Here is a 19,022-nt window from a genome sequence, read left to right on the forward strand (position 1 = left end):
GAGTTCAAAGATCCATTTCTTTTCCTCTCCTTTTATCTCCTTCACTATGTTTTTCAAGCAGCTGAGACTCAGACTAGGATTGGCAATGGGATTATTTGTGTGGGTAGGATTAAAAGTGATTTGTGGAAAGATTTGAGATTGAGTGCAAGTGGTGGAAAGGACTGCAGCTTGGTTTGGGTTAGGGTTGGGATTCTTTGCGAAATGGGTGGCTTTAAGAGGGTTCAATATCATGAAGAAATTGACAGAAGTAGAAGAGAACAGTCATGCCTATACGATTTGCTTTTTAACCGGAAACAAAAATTCAAAATTTTCTCAAACTCGGTAGCTACAAGAAGCTCGGCAAAACCGGAGAATATAATTAGCCCAAGACAAATACCATTTCTCACGTATACTTGAAGTAAATCAATAAAACAATTAGACATGCAAATTGTTGAGTATTATATCGTGTCAATTAGCCCTCTTCCTCTTCTTTGACTTCTTTGCACGAGATTTTACTTTTGTCTTTGATATATTTGTAGGCGGTTTTTGCTTCTTGCTTCGATGCCTTGGAGGCACTAGCTTCTCAACGTCATCCTCCCCAGCGGAGAGGGTATCACTAGCAGACTCTTCTTCATCAGAACTGAGTACCAACTCTTCTACAACATCTTCATCCACAGCTACCGTGTTGTGCTCTTCCATCTTTCTCTTCTTTTTCTTCTGCTTGATTTCTTTAGGCTTCTTGGTCCTGCGAATCAATAGTAGAATGATAAATAACAATACCACCAAAGAAAAAAAAAATGCGAGAGTCAGATGAACATACTTGGAGTCACCTCCCGGTAACCAGGAAGAATTAAAGACAGAAGCACCTTCCTCATTCCAGGCATCATCCTCTTCATCACTTTCTGATATTTTTTTCCCGAAGACAGACGAGTGCTCACCAACAAGAACACTGAAACCACATGCACATTAGAAAATTGCAACCTAAAACATGCAATCATGAATATGATAAAGCCTACTAAACAACATAGAGATAAACCTGGATTCCGTCAACATATCGTTTCTTTGCTGTGCTCTTTGGCGTAGAGTTAAGACATACTGTGACAAAGGGCTAGCCTCTGACTTCTTTTCATCCTATGAAAACACATAATGTTTTTCAGCTTCTCTGAGGCATTAAACTTAAACAAAACAAAGCATTCAAGAAATCCAAGGCAACAAACTTATACCACAAATATCTTAATAACAGCTCAATTCATTGAATTGCAATTTTCAATCATAGAGAGCCCTTTATTAAATATTAATTAACCAGTGTGTTAAAACCCCAAAGGCAGCATTACTCAACAGTTGATGAGCTCAAAAAGCAAAAATCAAAGGCCATACACATAAAAGACCTGTGTAGTAGATCATACACACACACACACACACACACACACACACACATATATATATAAACCAAACAAAAACCAACAACTTTCACTCTTGACAGTTGACTCATAAGTAACCAAAAAAAGCTTCCAACTTGTTTCTACCAATTCAAACCACATGTTAGCCAAATTAAACTAAAATGATGAAATAATAAAAGTTGCCAATATTAGAGAACTTAACAATCTGATCAACAATGTATAAAAAAAAAATTTAAAAAAAAAATCTGATCAATTAAAGCATTGCTATTGCAACCCATCAAGATTCAGAGAAACTCATAACATACAGTACTCAGGCTTTCCTATAAAAAAATCAAATGCAGAATGCAACATATAATCTATACGAATGATAAAATTCAGCAAAGAGAATGGGATCAGAAATTTTTGCAAACCTCAAGAAAAGACATTGCTGCAGGATCATTCGGGAGAAAAGAAATAGACATACGCCTTTCATTTGTAAACTCAGAACTAGCCTCAATCTGAGATGTGGAAGAGCATACATTAGTTATGTGTACTACAAGCTTTGCTACTTGTAGAAGAAGAATTCATCTAAAAAGAAAACGGAGATATAACAAGAGCATAAACATTTTTCAGCAATCCACTTTTTCAAACTCTAAAGGTCAGATGGAGCATAGGAGATCACAAGTCTGATAGATATCCATTAGTTACATGCACCACTAGCTTTGCTACATGTAGCATTGTAACAGGTAAATTCATTCGCATACAAAAAAGACAAAATAAATGAGATTAAATTTTTTTTCAAGCATTCCACTTTGACACACTATAAGATAAGGAGGAAGATATCTGTTGACCACTTTAATCAATTACCTGATTGATAAGCTGCCTCATTTCTTTCCTGAACCGCTCAACTTTGGTAGATTTACAAAAGCTACGCAACCGGACTAGTGGGATAAAAGACAGTTCAAAGAATGCAACAGAATAGCTCCATTGAGCTAAATGTTCAGCTAGCTCCACAGCCACAGAAAATACACATGCCTCCTGAAATGCCCGTGTCTTCAGGGTTGGCTTGCTTACCTGGCATAGAAAATTTTCCAAACTCACATCAGCAATATAGCTGTAAAGCACAACTGACACAAACAAAAATATCCACGCGTAGAAGTACCTTGAGTATAGTACGCAAATCAACAGCTTTGCCAACACCTCCAGTGGGGTGCCTATTTAGTTCTTTCATTTCCAGCATGTCCAAAAGGAGCATAGAAACAGGTATGAATGTACCGGTAGCAGCAGCAATTCGGTTAAGCATTTTAACGCACCTCAATCTAAGGGGAAAGTATCTCGCAGTTGGAACCAGACGTGCTACCCCAGAAATTATTTGGGTCAGAGGATAAGCAAGGGGACTAAAGTCAGCTTCTGAGCTGTAAGCGCATAGAGCTCCAGTCCAAAGTTCAAGGCAGTTAATGAACTTCCACTCATATACCTTCCGGAATGCCTCCTATAGAACACAGCTAAAAATCAGAGAAGTGAAGTATTTGGAAAACACAACCAACAGTGTCTCAAGAAAGTACTAAATATGATTCAACCATTTTAAAATGGTACAGCATCAGGTAATTTTAAGGCAATGGACAAAAATTATAAGATTGCAAATTTGCAGCTTTAACACAAGATTATAATTGCAATCTCAATAGTGCCAAAAGGGAAACCTTTGAGAGAAAGTTATGGACAAAATTTAACTCCCAGAATGACAAAAACTTTAGCACTATCATCTCTAAGTTTGATAGATAATGAGAGGTACACTATAAATGGAATCATTTAAATCTATCAGAATATCAGACCTACAAGATGAGATATTAAAAGAGGAACCCCTTTAAAATAATTTTTAGATGGTGACAAATAATACCTTAGTTTTTGTATTAAGTGCATCCCGTAAAATCATTGCCAATTGTCGAATGAAAACAAAGGCATGTTGATATGCAGTAGGAACATCCACACCAAAAAGTTCGATGACACAATTTCCAAGAAACTGGAGATGTTGTAATTTCACTGCATTTATAAACTGGCAGTTCAATACATAGGCTTTATATATCCCTCTAAAGCATTCATCTAAGCAATCAGATCCTAGCCGGATACACAAATCTCTTAAAAATAAAAATGAGACAACTGGTAGGGCACCACCACCGGTAGCCCAAAAGTGAAGTGCAACCTGAAAAAGTCAAACATAAAAATTAGTTCCATGTGTACCAATTGAAGAAAATTAAAAATAAGTAAAAGACTTGGAACTATTGAGACCACAAACTACATCAAAATAGCATGAATATGCATGTAGTTCACGTTCTGTACAGTGCCCGAAACCACAAACTGTTTCTTTTTAAATTGATAAATGATCAGTGATTTTAACAGAGAAACCATTTACAGTTGCAACCTCAAAACACGTGGTTCAGGGCAGGGTCCAGGACCACAAACTGCACTGCATATGCATCAGATTTACAGGATAGGCAGAGACCTTAAACCACCTCTAGCAATGTGGTAAAGATGAATCATCAGGTATATATTGAATCCAAGAAATGAAGGAGAGAACCATGCATACCTTAATGTACTTCCTTAAGAGACTTGGAAAAGCAGCCAAAAATATGGAAGAATATTTGAGCCGCCGTAAAGTAAATGATATCATTTCCGTATCAGTCATTTGGTTCAAAACATGTAGGGCATTTCCAAGATATGACTTCACTAAGTGGTTGTAGTTCTTCCAGTGTTTTGTGTTCATGAGATCCATTATGGTCTCTTTCTTTCCACCAGAACTAGGGAGCTTCAACAATTTTCGTAGTATTGCATCCATTTCACTTAAAACAAACAACATTATCTTATTAAACACACTACTTGACATAATACTGAACTTTGTTGAAGAATCGTCCCCGCCATCATCACCATAGTGGCAAGCAGTCCTGAATGCTCTTGTAAGTGAACGAACTGCACTAATGTTTCCTTTTTCTTGTACTGAATTACACCAAGAATCAACCATTGCAGTAGTTATAACATTTTTTGATGGTTTCTCTTTTTTCTCTGCAACACGATGCCTGCCAATTTCATCGTCACCTTGTAAATCTGCATCTTCCACATCAGTAGCAGCATCTTCCACATCAGTAGTGACATCTTCCTGCACAAAAGTGCAACAGGTTTTATAAAACTCTTCTATTAAGAGCACCCATTGAAATCATGACAAAATTCAAGGTGATTTGTACACACATCAATATCCTCATCATTAAATTGTAGAAGCTCCTCGTCATGCTCTTTCAAAAACTCATAGAATTCTGGGTCCTGCAAAAAATACTTGTTAATGACTGATTGACTTCACCACTAAAGCTGTAACAGCATTAAAACAAAAATTCCACAAGGTAATAAATTATCAAGTATCAACCAAATTCTGATTTCCCAATTGAATGAATAACCATTTTAAATACATTAACTCAGAAGCTCATATCTCTCCTAGCTACATTGTATTGAACCCTCATCCATTCGATAATCAAGCAACCAAACCATAATGTACTTCATGGTAATGATACCCCCACTTCACTTATCAACAAATAGAAATGGAACCCCTATCTTAAAATAATAGGAAGAAAAAAAAAATTAGAGAGTGAGTGAAATGAGTGGAAGCAAGGGTTAACGTGGTTTGGCTTGATGACCTACGTCACAATAGAAAGCCCTTACTGCAACATTTTTACTATTTTGAATTGTGTATTACAATGCAAGATCTCAATATAAGGTACATATACACACAATAGTTGACCTATAGGAGCTATTAGTTATGTGTGAAGCAAAGATAATTGATATGTATTGATTTGGGGCATGATAAAGGGTCATAACTAAGGTACATACATGGCAAAAACGTAGAGAGCAGATACATTTAGTCATATATATAGCATGTGCACATAGTAACACCCAGCTGCATGAATTTTCCTGGACATTCAGCAGCCATAGCAAAATTCTTTTTGACTATGTTTCATAATTAGCATACCAAAATCAAGCATTAACGTTTGAAATATCTAATACTCTACAAGAAAATGTCAATTATCAAGATAACAAAAATATTGGTCAAAAGACATTGTTGGTCCCTAAACCTTTGCTCATAAGTGATTTTGGCCACACTTTAAGTCCCTAACAAATTTAAAATGATCGCTTTTAGTTCCTAAAAAACTAAAAAGTGATCAATTTTGGTCCCTAACAACCTCTAGAGTGATGACTAAAACTGCTCTTGTGCTAAACTTTAAAAAGTACCAGTGCATTTAAGGCAAAAAAAAAATGTTATATATATGTATATGTATATGTATGTGTGTGTGTGTGTGTGAGTACCTTGTCCTTAAGTCTTTCTAGTTGACTCTTATGCTCTTTGGCTTGACTCCGAGATTTGGAGGTCTTGTTGCTTTTGGTTTCTTCTTTCTCCTCTTCATCACTCATTTCATTATCCAAACTCTTCACTGAGATTAACCAAAAAAAATGCAGCATAAATCAGCATAAGCCCGGTCACTAGTGACAACTAAACAAACATGAAATAAAAATAAACAAAAAACCTCTGCCTTTTGCCCCCATAGTTAACGATGGAAAGGAGTTATTCTGCAAAGGATAAAGAAAGAAATAACGGTTAGCTAAGGGTATAAAATTACATAATATGAAACTAAAAGTCACCGCTTTTTCTTTGTATACAAGCCAAAATTTTACTCAGATTATCACATACTGCTACAACAAAGTTTGTTAGAATCAAAAAATTTCCATAGCATAAAAAAAAAATGGATGCATATTTTGGGTCCATCAAAACGAATTCCTATGGTGATAAAGATCTCAATAAAGGCCATATGAAGCTTCAACAGCATTGGAAACAATGAAAAATCATTGCCGCATAAATTGAGAGAGCCAAAATCTCAGTGAGACATTGAGCCGAACAGGTGGTGGGCGCATCAGGACATGTAATTTAGTATACAGTATTATTATGACTTGTAAATTCTTAACACCACTAATCAGAAACTTTAACAATCATTTTGCATAAATTGATATCAGTTCAATATTTTGGTTCAAGAAAAACGAATTCCTACGGTCTTATTCAAGAGAGAGGTAATCATAAGAACATGAGAGAGCGCAAAATCTCAGTGAGACATTGAGTCGAACAGGTGGTGTGCATAAATTACATGTAATTTAGTTTATAACATTATTATTGACTTCTAAACACCACTAACTAACCAGAAAATTTTTAACAAACATTTTGCATGAAATTGATAAAAGTTAAAGAGGCAAGTGTAGAAGCAAACAGCAAAATCAATATACACACAGCGAATCGCTTTTTTTCTGAGTACGAGTCTGTACAAGTATGAACAGAGAAAAATGGGTTTTTCATAATTTATAGAAAAAGATAAGTTTCTGGAAGGCACATGAGTGCGAACGCTATGTTGAATGTGCGTCCGACACTACACTACGTAGGTACCTGTGCGGGTGAGGCGTGGGTCGGTCGGTCCTAGAAACGGCGGCAGCCGCGCGAGGAGTTAGCGACCGGACGTGCTGCAAGCTAGGAATCACCGGGCAGCTCTTTCCCTCTATAGGGATCGGAGGGAGAGAGAGATATGAAGGCGGAGGGACCTTACGGCTGAAAGAAACTGAGAATTAGGGAGGGTTTTAGTCTGTTAAGTTTTTTTTTTTTTTTTTTTTTTGGTTGGGGGTCTAAAATGCAAAAATCACTTTGTTTTACCAAAATTCATTTTGGTATTCTAACTTTTCTTTTGTAGTCCTTGAACTTTCAATTTTATTTAATTAAAGTTTTCCCGTTAAATTTTGTTATCTATATTATTATTTAAGGTGCTTCCCATATTGGATCGGATTTTTTTTGTTCCAAAAGTCTTGAACTTAGTTGGCATTAACCTAAATCTCACAAGTGTTAACTTTGTTTTACCATTATTTTTTTAAATTATTAAATGTCAAGTTGGGTCTACAAAAAAAAAAATCAACTCAACCCACCAACTCTTGTTAACAACCTAGGTCATCATCATCGAGTTATTATAGAGAGTCAAGGACACACATTTTACCACAATTTGTACATTTATCGATTTATAATTGTATTACATCACGTGCATATTACTTGGTGAAAATTAATTCAATCATTTTTTAACACATATGCAAGATGTGGCAAAATGCATAGCAAAGTTTGTGTTAACAGATTTTTTCTAAGTCGTTAAGTTAGGTTGGTTTCATGTGGTTAGAGAGTTGCATGCTCCTTATTTGCTAGACACAAGGTCGACTCAATAATTTTGGGGTCTATGACGAAAATTTTAAGTGGACTTTTTTATAATTAAATATTAATTAAATGATATTTATTAAAATTTTAATTTTTTATTTAAAATCTATTTTTCTTACTTTTTGAGATGTAAAATTACTAATTAAGTTTTTGTTTTTAAGTTTCTCTAACATTTATTTTTTAATTAATAATATGACTAATTCACTTAATTTTAGTATACCTTAAACAAGATTTTATTAATTGGTATGATATAGTAAAAGAGACTATTCATGCTAATGGGGGGATTTTAGCCTTTTACCCATATTTTTTAAAAATATTTGGCAATATGCTCCTGTTTTAAAACTATTTAAGTCTGTGCTCTTGTTTCAAAACTTGATTGGTAGAAATTCAAGTATGGGGTGATCAAACTTTAAAAAAAAAAAAATTGCATGAAACTCGAGTTTATGGAGCTCGAGTTTTATACCTATAGTTGCGTATTATAAGACCTATAGCGACATTTTATATGGAACTCGAGCTCCCTGAACTTGAGTTCCATGCAAATTTTCTTTTTGAAGTTTGATCGTGCATAACCTATAGCTGCGTTTTATAAGACCTATAGTGGCGTTTTATATGGAACTCGAGCTCCACGAACTCGAGTTCCATGCAAATTTTTTTTTAAAGTTAGATCGTGCATAACCTATAGCTGCATTTTATAAGACCTATAGCGGCGTTTTATATGGGACTCGAGCTCATGGAGCTCGAGTTCCATGCAATTTTTTTTTTAAAGTTTGATTGTGCATAACTCGATTTTAAATCAATCGAGTTTTACATTGAAACTCAATTTTAAGTAAATCGAGTTTTAAAACAGGGGCACGAACTTAAATAGTTTGAAAATAATGGCATATTGTCAAATATTTTTAAAAATATGGGTAAAAAGCTAGAATCCCCTGCTAATGGGTGGGTTAGTATCTTAGGGAAGTTAGTTTTAGCGTGTGGGGTCGTGGGTCATGTGGCTATGTGTGCTAGTATGTTATGGGCAGTGTGCTACTGCTATCAGCTGTGCGTGTGGTATTTTGCAGTGTATTGTAGGGCCTTTTGTTTTTTTTTTTTTTTCCCTTTTAATTTTTGTATTTTAGGATACAATAGTGTCTTTTAAATGCATTCTATTGACCAATAAAATGGCTTAATTTTTTAATTAAAATATATAGATAAATATTACACACACATATATATTTATACAAATGGGGGCCTTACACGGTTGCATTACTTGCTTCTATGCTTCAGCCGATCCTGGCTAGACAACGAGAAAGGGATATTTCAACACTTAATATCTTTGTTTGAAATATAGGGAGATGCCAAGTATATTTTATATCTATTTACAATTTCTTTTGAAAAAGGTGTTTTTCGAGCTAAAATTTAAGAAATCCCAGTGTACATTGCTTTATATCTCACTTAGAAAAGTCTTTCATCATTTATTCAAAAAATATATTAATATAATTGATATAAATACATAAAAATATTTTACTTAAACTTATTGTTTTAGGCCTCAAATCTTAATTGAGCCTCCAACGGTCTTGATGAGGTCTTTTTTTTTTTTTTTTTTGTTGAGAATCCGTCTTGATGAGTTGAATCAACTTCTCTTTTTTTTTTTTTTTTTTTTTCCAGTTGAATTAATGCACATTTCTAATCCAGCCCTCTTTGTACTAACACAAAGAGTCCAATTTACTTTCTTTCTTTTTTTTTCCTTTGGGATAGGTTCTTTTCCATCAAAAAAAAAATTTTGAGGACATTTTTTAAAATAAAGTTAAAGTTAATGAAAAGAAGAAAAAAGAAAAGGAAAAGGAAAGAACTACTTCTTTCAGTTTTACTTTTTAAGATAGCTTTATCTTTTTCCCCCATTCAATGTAGCCTTTTTTTTTTTTTTTTTTTTTTGGGCGAAAGAAGATAGATTCAATGTAGCCTCAAAACAAAAGGAAATACCTACTTTTTTTTTTTATATTAACGTGGTCTCCAAAATGAATGACAACTTTTCATCACCGCATGCCCTTAGTGCGATGATCACTCCACAGGTATAAGTGCTTGTGAGGTGTAGAGGGTAAGGACCAGAGTTCAAGTCTCCAGGAGGGAGCTTCATACACATATACACTTAGATTAGGTTCGAGTAGAAATTCTATCTTGTATAAAAAAAAAAAAATGACAACTTTTCCTATTTAATCTATTACTTTTTTTGCTGAATTATTTAGTCTATTACTTGTTACCCAGAGACTTACCCCTACTTTAAAATTTGTTTATAAAAACATAATATTTCAATAATAGTACATCCCAACGTACAGTTTGATATATATATATATATATATATATATATATATATATATATATAGACACACACCTATTTATATCTATTTATTTATCTAATGGTTTATCTTTTTCTTTTTTTTTATAAATGTTATGCCCTAAAATCACTTGTTATGACTGCAGGGAAAAAACATGGATGTTTATTTAAACACATTTGTAATCAGGTGGCGATTTTTTTTTTTTGGAGAAAACAAATATTAAGTTTTTTCTATATTATGAGTCTCTGAAAAATGATTTCATAGTTATAATTAAATTATCTTATCAATCTTTTCTAAATTTTTTGATAAACACTTCAGTGGAAAAAATAAGATTAATGGCATCAAGTTTTCAGTTTTCACATGATTTTCAGTAACTTTTTGAAGAAAGTTAGAATGATCTCCTATATAATTCAAAAAAGAACAATTTTTTATATATCTCTAACTTTCTTTTAACTAACTTGTAACCTTATGCATATACATGGATATACTTAAAAGATATATATTAAGATGCATAATATAATTTTTACATATATAATTTAAATATTATTGATAGTCATTCTTATATATTTTTTAACTCTTTTGAAAATCTTGTAAGAGTGTTATTAGGTAGAAAATGTAAATTGTTCATTTTTTAAATATTTTTATGTTCATTAATTCTAGACTCTTTGGTTTTTGTACACAATAACTTACTTCAATGGATACTTATGGTATAGTCCCACATTTGATTCTAAAATTAATAAATAAAACTCCCTCTAAAAATAAATAATTTAGAACACATGGCCCAAAATTGGACTTCAATTGTAGAATCTAATTGGATTTTATTTAAACTTTACCTACATATATATATATATATATATATATATATATATATATATATATATATATATATATATATGACTTATAAATTTGAATTGTTTTTAGTTATACAAAAAAAGGCTCATAAATATAAAATCATTCAAACCCTCTCTTCCTCTAATTTTATATATAGTGTTAGATATATGATTATGTTCTTTATGATTTATTTATATTGAATTCCTCATTTTCAACACTAAATTAACTCATTTGGAACAAAAATTAAAATTTTTGATTAAATGGGACATATATATACATATATAAATATATATGACTAATAAACTTGAATTGTTTTTAGTTCTATAAAAAAAAGGCTCATAAATATAAATTCATTCAAAATTTATGATTTTTATAATTTACTTATATTGGACTCATTGTTTTTTATACTAAATTAACTCATTTGACACAAAAATTAAAAAAACTTAGAATATATGGGACACATGTTGCAAAATTAAACTCTAATTGAAATCTAATTTTTACATTGAATTAACTTACTTAGTACAAAAATTTAAAAACTTATATTAGATGGGACACATAGCGTAAAATTAGATTCTAATTAAATTTCAGTTTAAAATCTAATTTAATTTTCTCTCCATTTTACTTATTATATATATATATATATATAAAATATAGATTTGTCAATAGTAAATGCATTATACCTATGAATTCCAAATGACTTATTAAAGAGAAAGCATGCCTGGTAGATAAAAAGTCGTGTCTTTATTAGCTATGCAACTACTCAACGCCATCTGGTTCAGCCCAAGTGGGCTCGGGGGCAGTTTATTATGAGAATCCAGGCCGTTTCAGTAATGGGTTGGCAAAGCTTAAGCCCGGTTCTAACTCAGTTAAGGGCAAAACGGACTTAGCCCGAAATAGGACTGCTTTCAATACTTCAGCTCAAGCCGCTAACTCCAAAGAGAGACAGAATAACAACTCCGAGTGGGTGCTTCAAATTTTCAAGCTCCAGTCCAACATCAATGGCAATTTCCAGTTTCGTAGCAACTCAGGTAGTAAGAAGGGCAATCGATACCCACACAAGGAGGTGGTTTAGTCCCAAACTCCGAAAAGCTTGGAAGATGGTGGTTCCTCTCACCCCAACAAACTCAGCACCGTGGTGGAAGGTTCTTTCAGACACGCCGGGGCCGGAGGAAGCAAGATCACTGGTATGGAACCCCATCCCTCAAATCTCAAAGACCCCACTATTATGCAAAATGATGCCGGAGGAGAAGCTGTCTGCGAGAAGAATGTTGGAATAGCAAGCCATTGTAACGGTTTTCATGGGCAACCGACATGCCACGAAACTTCTGCAAGTTTTTCAACCCATCACGGAGTGCAGTATTCACTCGATAGCCACGGAGAATTTGATGGGAGTACTAAAGCACTGTGTGACATTGATGCCAAGCAGAGGTCAAACAACAAAGATGGTGAGGATGACCGGATGGAGTTCGATGGAGTAAGCGAAGCTTCTCCCTCCGTTTGATGAGTATCCGCCCCCAACCACTGTTTAATAATGAAAATTTTAGGAGCTTTTAAGCCTCTTTTCAAAATCATGTGAGGGAGCTGGTAAATAATCACGATCCTGCTATTATAATTGTCATGGAGACCCATATTGGCAGTGACAGAGTTAGGAACATTACTGACAGGCTTCCGTTTAATGGGGCCATTCACATTGACACAATTGGCTTTGTTGGTGGTCTCTGACTTCTTTGGAATTCTAAGAAAGTCCAAATCACCCAACTAGCTATGTCGGAGCAGGGAATCCACATTCTGGTGAAGGTAACCGCCTCTGCCTTCGAATTCATTCTTTCTGTTGTGTATGCTAGTCCTAGATTTCATGAAAGATGCATTCTATGGAATAATTTAAAAAATGCTGCTAATCATCATGTGAAACCTTGGATTATTGCTGAAGATTTTAATAAGGTGCTTGATGGTAGGGATAAGTTTGGGGTAGAGCTATTAACACCGATAGATCTTTACTTTTCAAAGAATGTTTAGACTATTGTAATATGATAGATAGGGGGTTCACTGGGCCTCGGTTTACCTAGATCAATAGGCGTAACATTAAGGCATTGTTTGGATTTTGCCAAACTCAATTAACAAAACTAAGTTTTGTTAACTTATAACCCAAAAATTGTAGGCTCCACATCACTGAAGTCTGTTTAGATGATTTTTTGTTTGATCACTCAGTTAACAAAACTAAGTTTTTTGAGGTTTGAGTTAACAATTTTGATACAAGAAAAACTTGTTTTCAAGTTATGAAATATGATCCCATCAAAAAAAAAAAATTATGAAATATAAGTTACAATGGCATGATGGTAATTTCCGTCACAAGTTAGGCCCACGGTCAGAGTTTTGTCCCATTTGTATCAGCTTTACTCCTTCCAACGGTCACAAATCACTTTTCTACACAACCAACTTTTTCCTTTTTTCATTCTTCACTTTCTTCTAAAGAAGCTCCCAAACCCACTGCAAAATCTCCTAACATTCCGGTCTTGCACACCCATTTGAAGGAGAAATTTTGAGCTGAAGGAAATCTCCATCTGACGTGCTCCTTTGTAGTGGTGTTTTTTGGATACTCTTTTATTTTATTTTGCAAGAGCATACATACTAAAGTAAACATAAAACAAACTAGAATCTACAGTTAGATAAACTCATCAATCTACAATACGGCTTGATACAGAGCAAGTAATGAACTTCATGACAATAATCAACTTAATTCCTCTGCCTTTTTCTCACCCATTTATTTCCTTAGCAACAACACCCATATGATTTGTAAATTCCAATCTCTACCCAATACTCCCTTCCCACATGAAATCCCAACTGAAACCTTGAAATTTGCAACAATACCACATCAAAAAAAAAACCCATGTATACTATTATCCACACGTCATTTCTCCAATTAACATAGACACATAAGCAAGCTTGCAACAATAAAGAAATAAACTTTATTGAATACCATGACATACCCAGAAAAATAAATTCATTTTTTCCCTTAAATTTCAAAAAAGATGTGGGAAAAATTCATACACGAGTCTTGGTAATTGTCCTTTGGAGCCGTCAGATACCTCTTGATGTGAATGCTATCGCCGATCTGATTTCAAGGAGCAGCGCAACTGGGTTCAGTTTCAAGGCTGATGATGGAGGAAGGAAGTGTAGAGGTACTTGGTGGGTTCGGTTTCAGGTACAAGGAAGGAGGAAGATGATGTAGGAAGGGTCCATGGCTTTGACGTAGTTGGGCGAGGATGGAGGGGATGAGGTGCTGGGTTTGGCGCCTTTGGGGGTTTTTTGTTGTTGAAGGAAATAAGACCCAGGATGAAAATAAAAGAGAAGGAGACAAAAGAGAAGCAATCCGAGCTGTTCTGTGTGCACTGCACAATGGCTTGTGAGTGGGTTCCAAAAAATGTGAGTTTTTTGAGTTTTTGAATTGGAAACTGAACCGAGTTTAGGCGCCAAACAACGTTGGGTGTGTTTTGGGGATTTTCAAGTTATAAGAAATGAGTTATGGGTGATGAGTGATGAGTGACAAGTGATGATATTTGAATGATGAGTGATAGATAACTCACCACCCAAACATGGCCTAATGCTCTTGTTCAAGAAATGATTGATCGATTCTTTGCTAATCCCAACTGGTGTGCTGCCTACCCAGATGCAAGGGTGACTCACCTTACAAGATGTGTGTCTGATCATTGTCCTGTGCTCCTTGAATCCAATCCGAGCAATGGCCTCTGCCTTCCCAGGCCCTTCAAATCCCAAAGTTTTTGGCTTTCAAATATAACCTTTTCTGGAATAGTTTCGGAAGCTTGGGGCCGATCCTAACCGCTCCAAGAGGCTACTAAATGCTTTTCCAGGAGAGCATCAAATTGGAATAAGAATCAATTTGGGAATATTTTTGGAAGAAAGAAGATAATCATGGCTCGGCTTAATGGGATTCAGAAAGCCCTCGCCATTAATCCCTCACACTCCTTACTTGAAATGGAGAAAGCCTTGCATAAGGTTTAAATGCACTTTTAGACCAAGAAGAGGAGTTATGGGTTAAAAAATCCCGCATTAATAGGTTGATTGAGAGTGATAGGAACACAGCTTTTCACCATATGTCTACCATTGTAAGGAGACAGCGTAATCATATTTCCTCCATCAAGAATGACATGGGAGAATGGATTCTTAGTGAATTGGGGGTTATGAACCACATCCGGAAGGGTTTCACCAAATTATTCACAACTACCCTTGAGTGTTCACTTGTTAACCCCTCCTAACCCCTTAGGTGGCAAGCTGCCCTTTATGAGGAGGATAAGATCAGCCTTAATATGCCTATTACGAATGTTGAAATTAAAGAGGGCTTGTGGGCTTTAAAGCCTTTCAAAGCCCTAGGCCCTGATGGGCTCCATGCGGGTTTTTTCCAAAGATGTTGGCTCACCGTGGGGAACTTGATAAAAAATGAAGTGAAAAAGATTTTTGATGAGAGCAAAGTCCCTGAGTACCTTAATAGGACCATTATTGTCTTAATTCCAAAAATTGCGAGTCCTGAAAGCTTGGGAAACTATCTCCCCATTAGTCTTTGTAACACAGTGTACAAGATTGTGACCAAGATCATTGTAGCAAGACTTAGACCACATCTTGATAAGTTGGTTAGCCCCCTCTAGTCTGCCTTCGTTCCAAGTAGGAGAAGTGTAGACAATGCCATTGTGGTTCAAGAGTTGATACACACCATTAGCAATAAGAGGGGCCAGGGAGGTTACATGGCAATTAAAGTGGACATTGAAAAGGCTTATGATAAAGTAGAATAGAGTTTTATCCGAGAGGTTCTCATAAATGCCAACCTTCCCTACAGTATGGTGAACCTTATTATGAGTTGTGTATCGCCAGTTTCCACATCTATTCTCCTTAATGGAGGTAGTGTTGAGCCTATCTTCCCTTCCCGAGGGATTAGACAAGGTGACCCGTTATCGTCATATCTATTCATTCTTTGTATGGAAGTCCTTGGGCATATTATTGAAGAAAAGTGTAGTGAAAAAAGCTGGGTTCCTGTTAAAAGCTCTTATAGTGGGGTGACCTTCTCTCATCTCTTCTTTGCAGATGACTTGGTCCTCTTTGTAAAAGCGGATCATGTTAATTGTTCAACAATAAGGGATGTCCTTGATACTTTTTGCCCCCGATCAGGGCAATCCATTAGTGAAAGCAAATCGAGGGTGTTCTTCTCCCCAAATGTGGATGTGTACAAGAGAATCCTTGTGTGGAATTTTGGGATTCCACTCAACCCCAAACCTTGGAAAATATCTTGGATTCCCTATAAAGCACCGTGGAACCAGCAACCAAGATCTGAATTTCATTTTGGATAAGGTCAAGCAAAAGTTGGCGAGGTGGAAAGCCAACCTATTATCTCTAGCAGGAAGATCGGTCCTCATCCAAGCCTCCACGTCTACTATTCCTGCCTACATTATGCAATGCACGGCGTTGCCAAATAAATTGCTTAACAACATTGATCGGGTCAATCGCAATTTCCTTTGGGGTTCGTTGGTATCCTCAAAAAGAACCCATTGGGTGGGTTGGCACGAAGTGACCAAACTTAAAGAAAAAGGGGGTCTTGGCATTCAGTCTGCGAGGGGAAGGAATCAAGCCCTTCTTGCTAAGCTTAATTGGAGATTCCATACAGAAAAGGATGCTTTATGGGCCAAGGTTCTAAAGAGTAAGTATTGCTCTAACCAAAGAATAAATGCCAGAAAGAAGGACAAGCTTCCTTGTTCTAGGGTGTGGGAGGCTATGAAAAAGGGAGGTGAGGTGTTCAATAAAGGCATCAAATGGGTGCTGGGAAGAAATAGCAAGCTTAGTTTGTGACATGATGATTGGGCTTTTGAAGGCCCACTTAGAGCTCTCATTCATGGCCCATTATCTAAAGAAGAAAACTGCCTTCAAGTTAAAGAAGTTTTTGGCCCATAAGGGTGGGATTGGTCTAAGCTTTCTATCCAAATTCCTCAATCTGTCCTTATGGAAATAAATGCCATGCCTTTCTCTATGAGATCCTCAAACGAGGAAGATAGACTGATCTAGAGTGGTGCTGCCCGAGGGGATTTTAGCCTTAAATCAACTTATGCCATAGCCACAAGTTGCATTGAGGAAGAAGGGGACTTCACGGGAACATGGGTTTGGAAGGTTGATACCTTACCCCGTATTAAGACTTCCTATGGCAATGCTTGCATAACAGTATTGGAGTGGGTGAGTGCCTTGTGAAAAGGCACCTTGCTGATTTTGACCGATGCCCTCTTTGCCAAAGGGAAGCTGAAACCATTCTTCATAGGCTCAGGGATTGTGAGGTTGCTAAAACCACTTGAAGCATATTGGGCATTCATCCAAACAACAACTTTTATGAGGAAAACCTCCGCGTTTGGTTAGAGGAAAACTGCAAAGATACTACCTGCAAATTAAATAACCAACCACCTTGGAAAATTGTGTTTCCTTTCGCTATTTGGCACCTGTGGAAATTCAGGAATAGTGTGGTGTTTAGGGATCGGTACACTCAGCTGAAGGTCCATAGTGATGCCCTTTTTAATGCTTTGAAATTTCAACATTGTGTGATAAATCCTAAAGTTGCAGGTAGCAGGAAGATGGTGCAAGTTAGATGGGAGAAACCCCAACCTGGTTGGGTGAGCCTTAACACAGATGGGTCTGCTCTAGGAAATCTAGGGAGGGCTAGATGTGGCAGATTGATCAGGAATGAACATGGGGACTGGTTGGGCGGCTGCTCAAGAAGAATCGGCGTCACCAACGGCTTTGTAGCGGAGCTTTGGGCTCTTAGAGACAGCCTAATTCTCTACCATAACCTTCATTTAAATGTTGTCAACATTCAGCTTGATGCAAAAGCACTTATTGATGTTATTAGCAATCATTCTTATACTAATCAGGTCGTTATGCCAATTATTGATGACTGCATGAAGCTGATTTCCCAACTTGCCCAAGTCCTGATCGGGCATTGTTTTCGTGAAGCTAATTCGTGTGCGGATTACTTAGCTAGGAAAGGAACTCTTCAAGATAGTAGCTTTATTGTTTACCATGATCCGCCTGTGGATCTTTTGGAGCTTATACACTCAGACAAGGCTGGTTTGTTTTGTACCAGGGTCATAACTGAACCCTCTGTTCCCCTTTAGCTTCTCTTCAATGCATTTTCCTGTTTACCAAAAAAACATTCAATCTATGAATAACATAACATGAACCACAAAGGTTGACAATCACATTTATTTTCTTATTATATATCTAAAATTTTTCTAACTAAAACACTAATTAATGTTTTCAAATAGAAAATTTTAAAAAAAGAATACAAAATAGAATAAAATAACCCTCATCCTTTAGGAGGGGAAATAGAGTACGGTAATACTCAAATCAGAAAATGCTAAAATTTTAATTTTGGGTCCCATAAAACAAATAATTTTAAAGTATCAAGCCAATCATAAGTATGAGTTGAATGGTCAACTAATGAATATTTTATTTTTTGGATTAAAATTTTATTTTAGTGGGTTAATTTTCAATTTTTGGGGGCCAAATGTAAAATATTAGACCAAACTTTCAAGTTTTTTTTTTTTTGAAACATATACCTATAATTTTTTAATAAAAAATCCGTGGGGATGCCGGGGAAAAATTGTAGCGAGGTGGCTCTTTGATTTTTCAATCCAAAACTCAAAATGAATCTTTCTTTTCTCAAGCCATCCATAATTAACTTGATCTCGCTATGGAAAAAGCAAGGCTCATTAGTGTTCTTAAGGTTGGATTTAGAGGATATATCATTAGGGTTTGAAAATTGCTTTAGTAGTTCATATATACATGCATCCATGTTCATCACCTCATTGGCCGATTGTTTTTCTTTTCTTTTGTTTTTTTAATTTTTGATGAATCATTGGTCGATTTCTGATAAGATATACTAGTTTATATTTTCATATCTACATTTAATAATAGTCTTGGGCATCTTCTAAACAAAATTGGCCCATTTTATTGCAATAAAATAAGGTTATTCAGCACCAAAAAAAAAAGAAAAGAGATTGCCTATATATATATATCAATTTGATGTCAGACAATTTTTTTTATTATAGCATAAGAAGCTACTTTTCTTTTTCTTTTTTTTCCATAACCACTTTTTCAAAAATACTCACATTAGATTATCTATTCTAAACTCTATTTCATTAAAATATCAAATTTTCTTAATTTTTTATAATTGTTTCTCTTTAACACAAAACAACTATC

General features: G+C 35.4%; 2 protein-coding genes across 2 annotated transcripts; one reads left to right on the forward strand and one right to left on the reverse strand.

Moving 5' to 3' along the window:
• Positions 1-250: 250 nt before the first annotated feature.
• LOC142618088 (nucleolar complex-associated protein 2) lies at positions 251-6,990 on the reverse strand. Its single transcript, XM_075791085.1, has 12 exons — positions 6,829-6,990; positions 5,924-5,966; positions 5,706-5,830; positions 4,599-4,670; positions 3,943-4,509; positions 3,256-3,558; positions 2,521-2,850; positions 2,226-2,432; positions 1,790-1,876; positions 1,016-1,110; positions 800-928; positions 251-724 (listed from the first exon to the last, which is right to left on the reverse strand). The coding sequence occupies exons 2-12, from the start codon at positions 5,940-5,942 to the stop codon at positions 448-450; spliced, it is 2,211 nt and encodes a 736-aa protein (XP_075647200.1). The 5' UTR covers positions 5,943-5,966; positions 6,829-6,990; the 3' UTR covers positions 251-447.
• An 8,933-nt stretch (positions 6,991-15,923) lies between these two features.
• LOC142616073 (uncharacterized) lies at positions 15,924-17,935 on the forward strand. Its single transcript, XM_075788960.1, has 3 exons — positions 15,924-16,566; positions 17,026-17,104; positions 17,278-17,935. The coding sequence occupies exons 1-3, from the start codon at positions 15,924-15,926 to the stop codon at positions 17,933-17,935; spliced, it is 1,380 nt and encodes a 459-aa protein (XP_075645075.1).
• The last annotated feature ends 1,087 nt before the right edge of the window (positions 17,936-19,022 follow it).

Source organism: Castanea sativa, chromosome 11 (genome assembly GCF_040712315.1).
Source record: "Castanea sativa cultivar Marrone di Chiusa Pesio chromosome 11, ASM4071231v1".
NCBI lineage: Eukaryota > Viridiplantae > Streptophyta > Magnoliopsida > Fagales > Fagaceae > Castanea > Castanea sativa.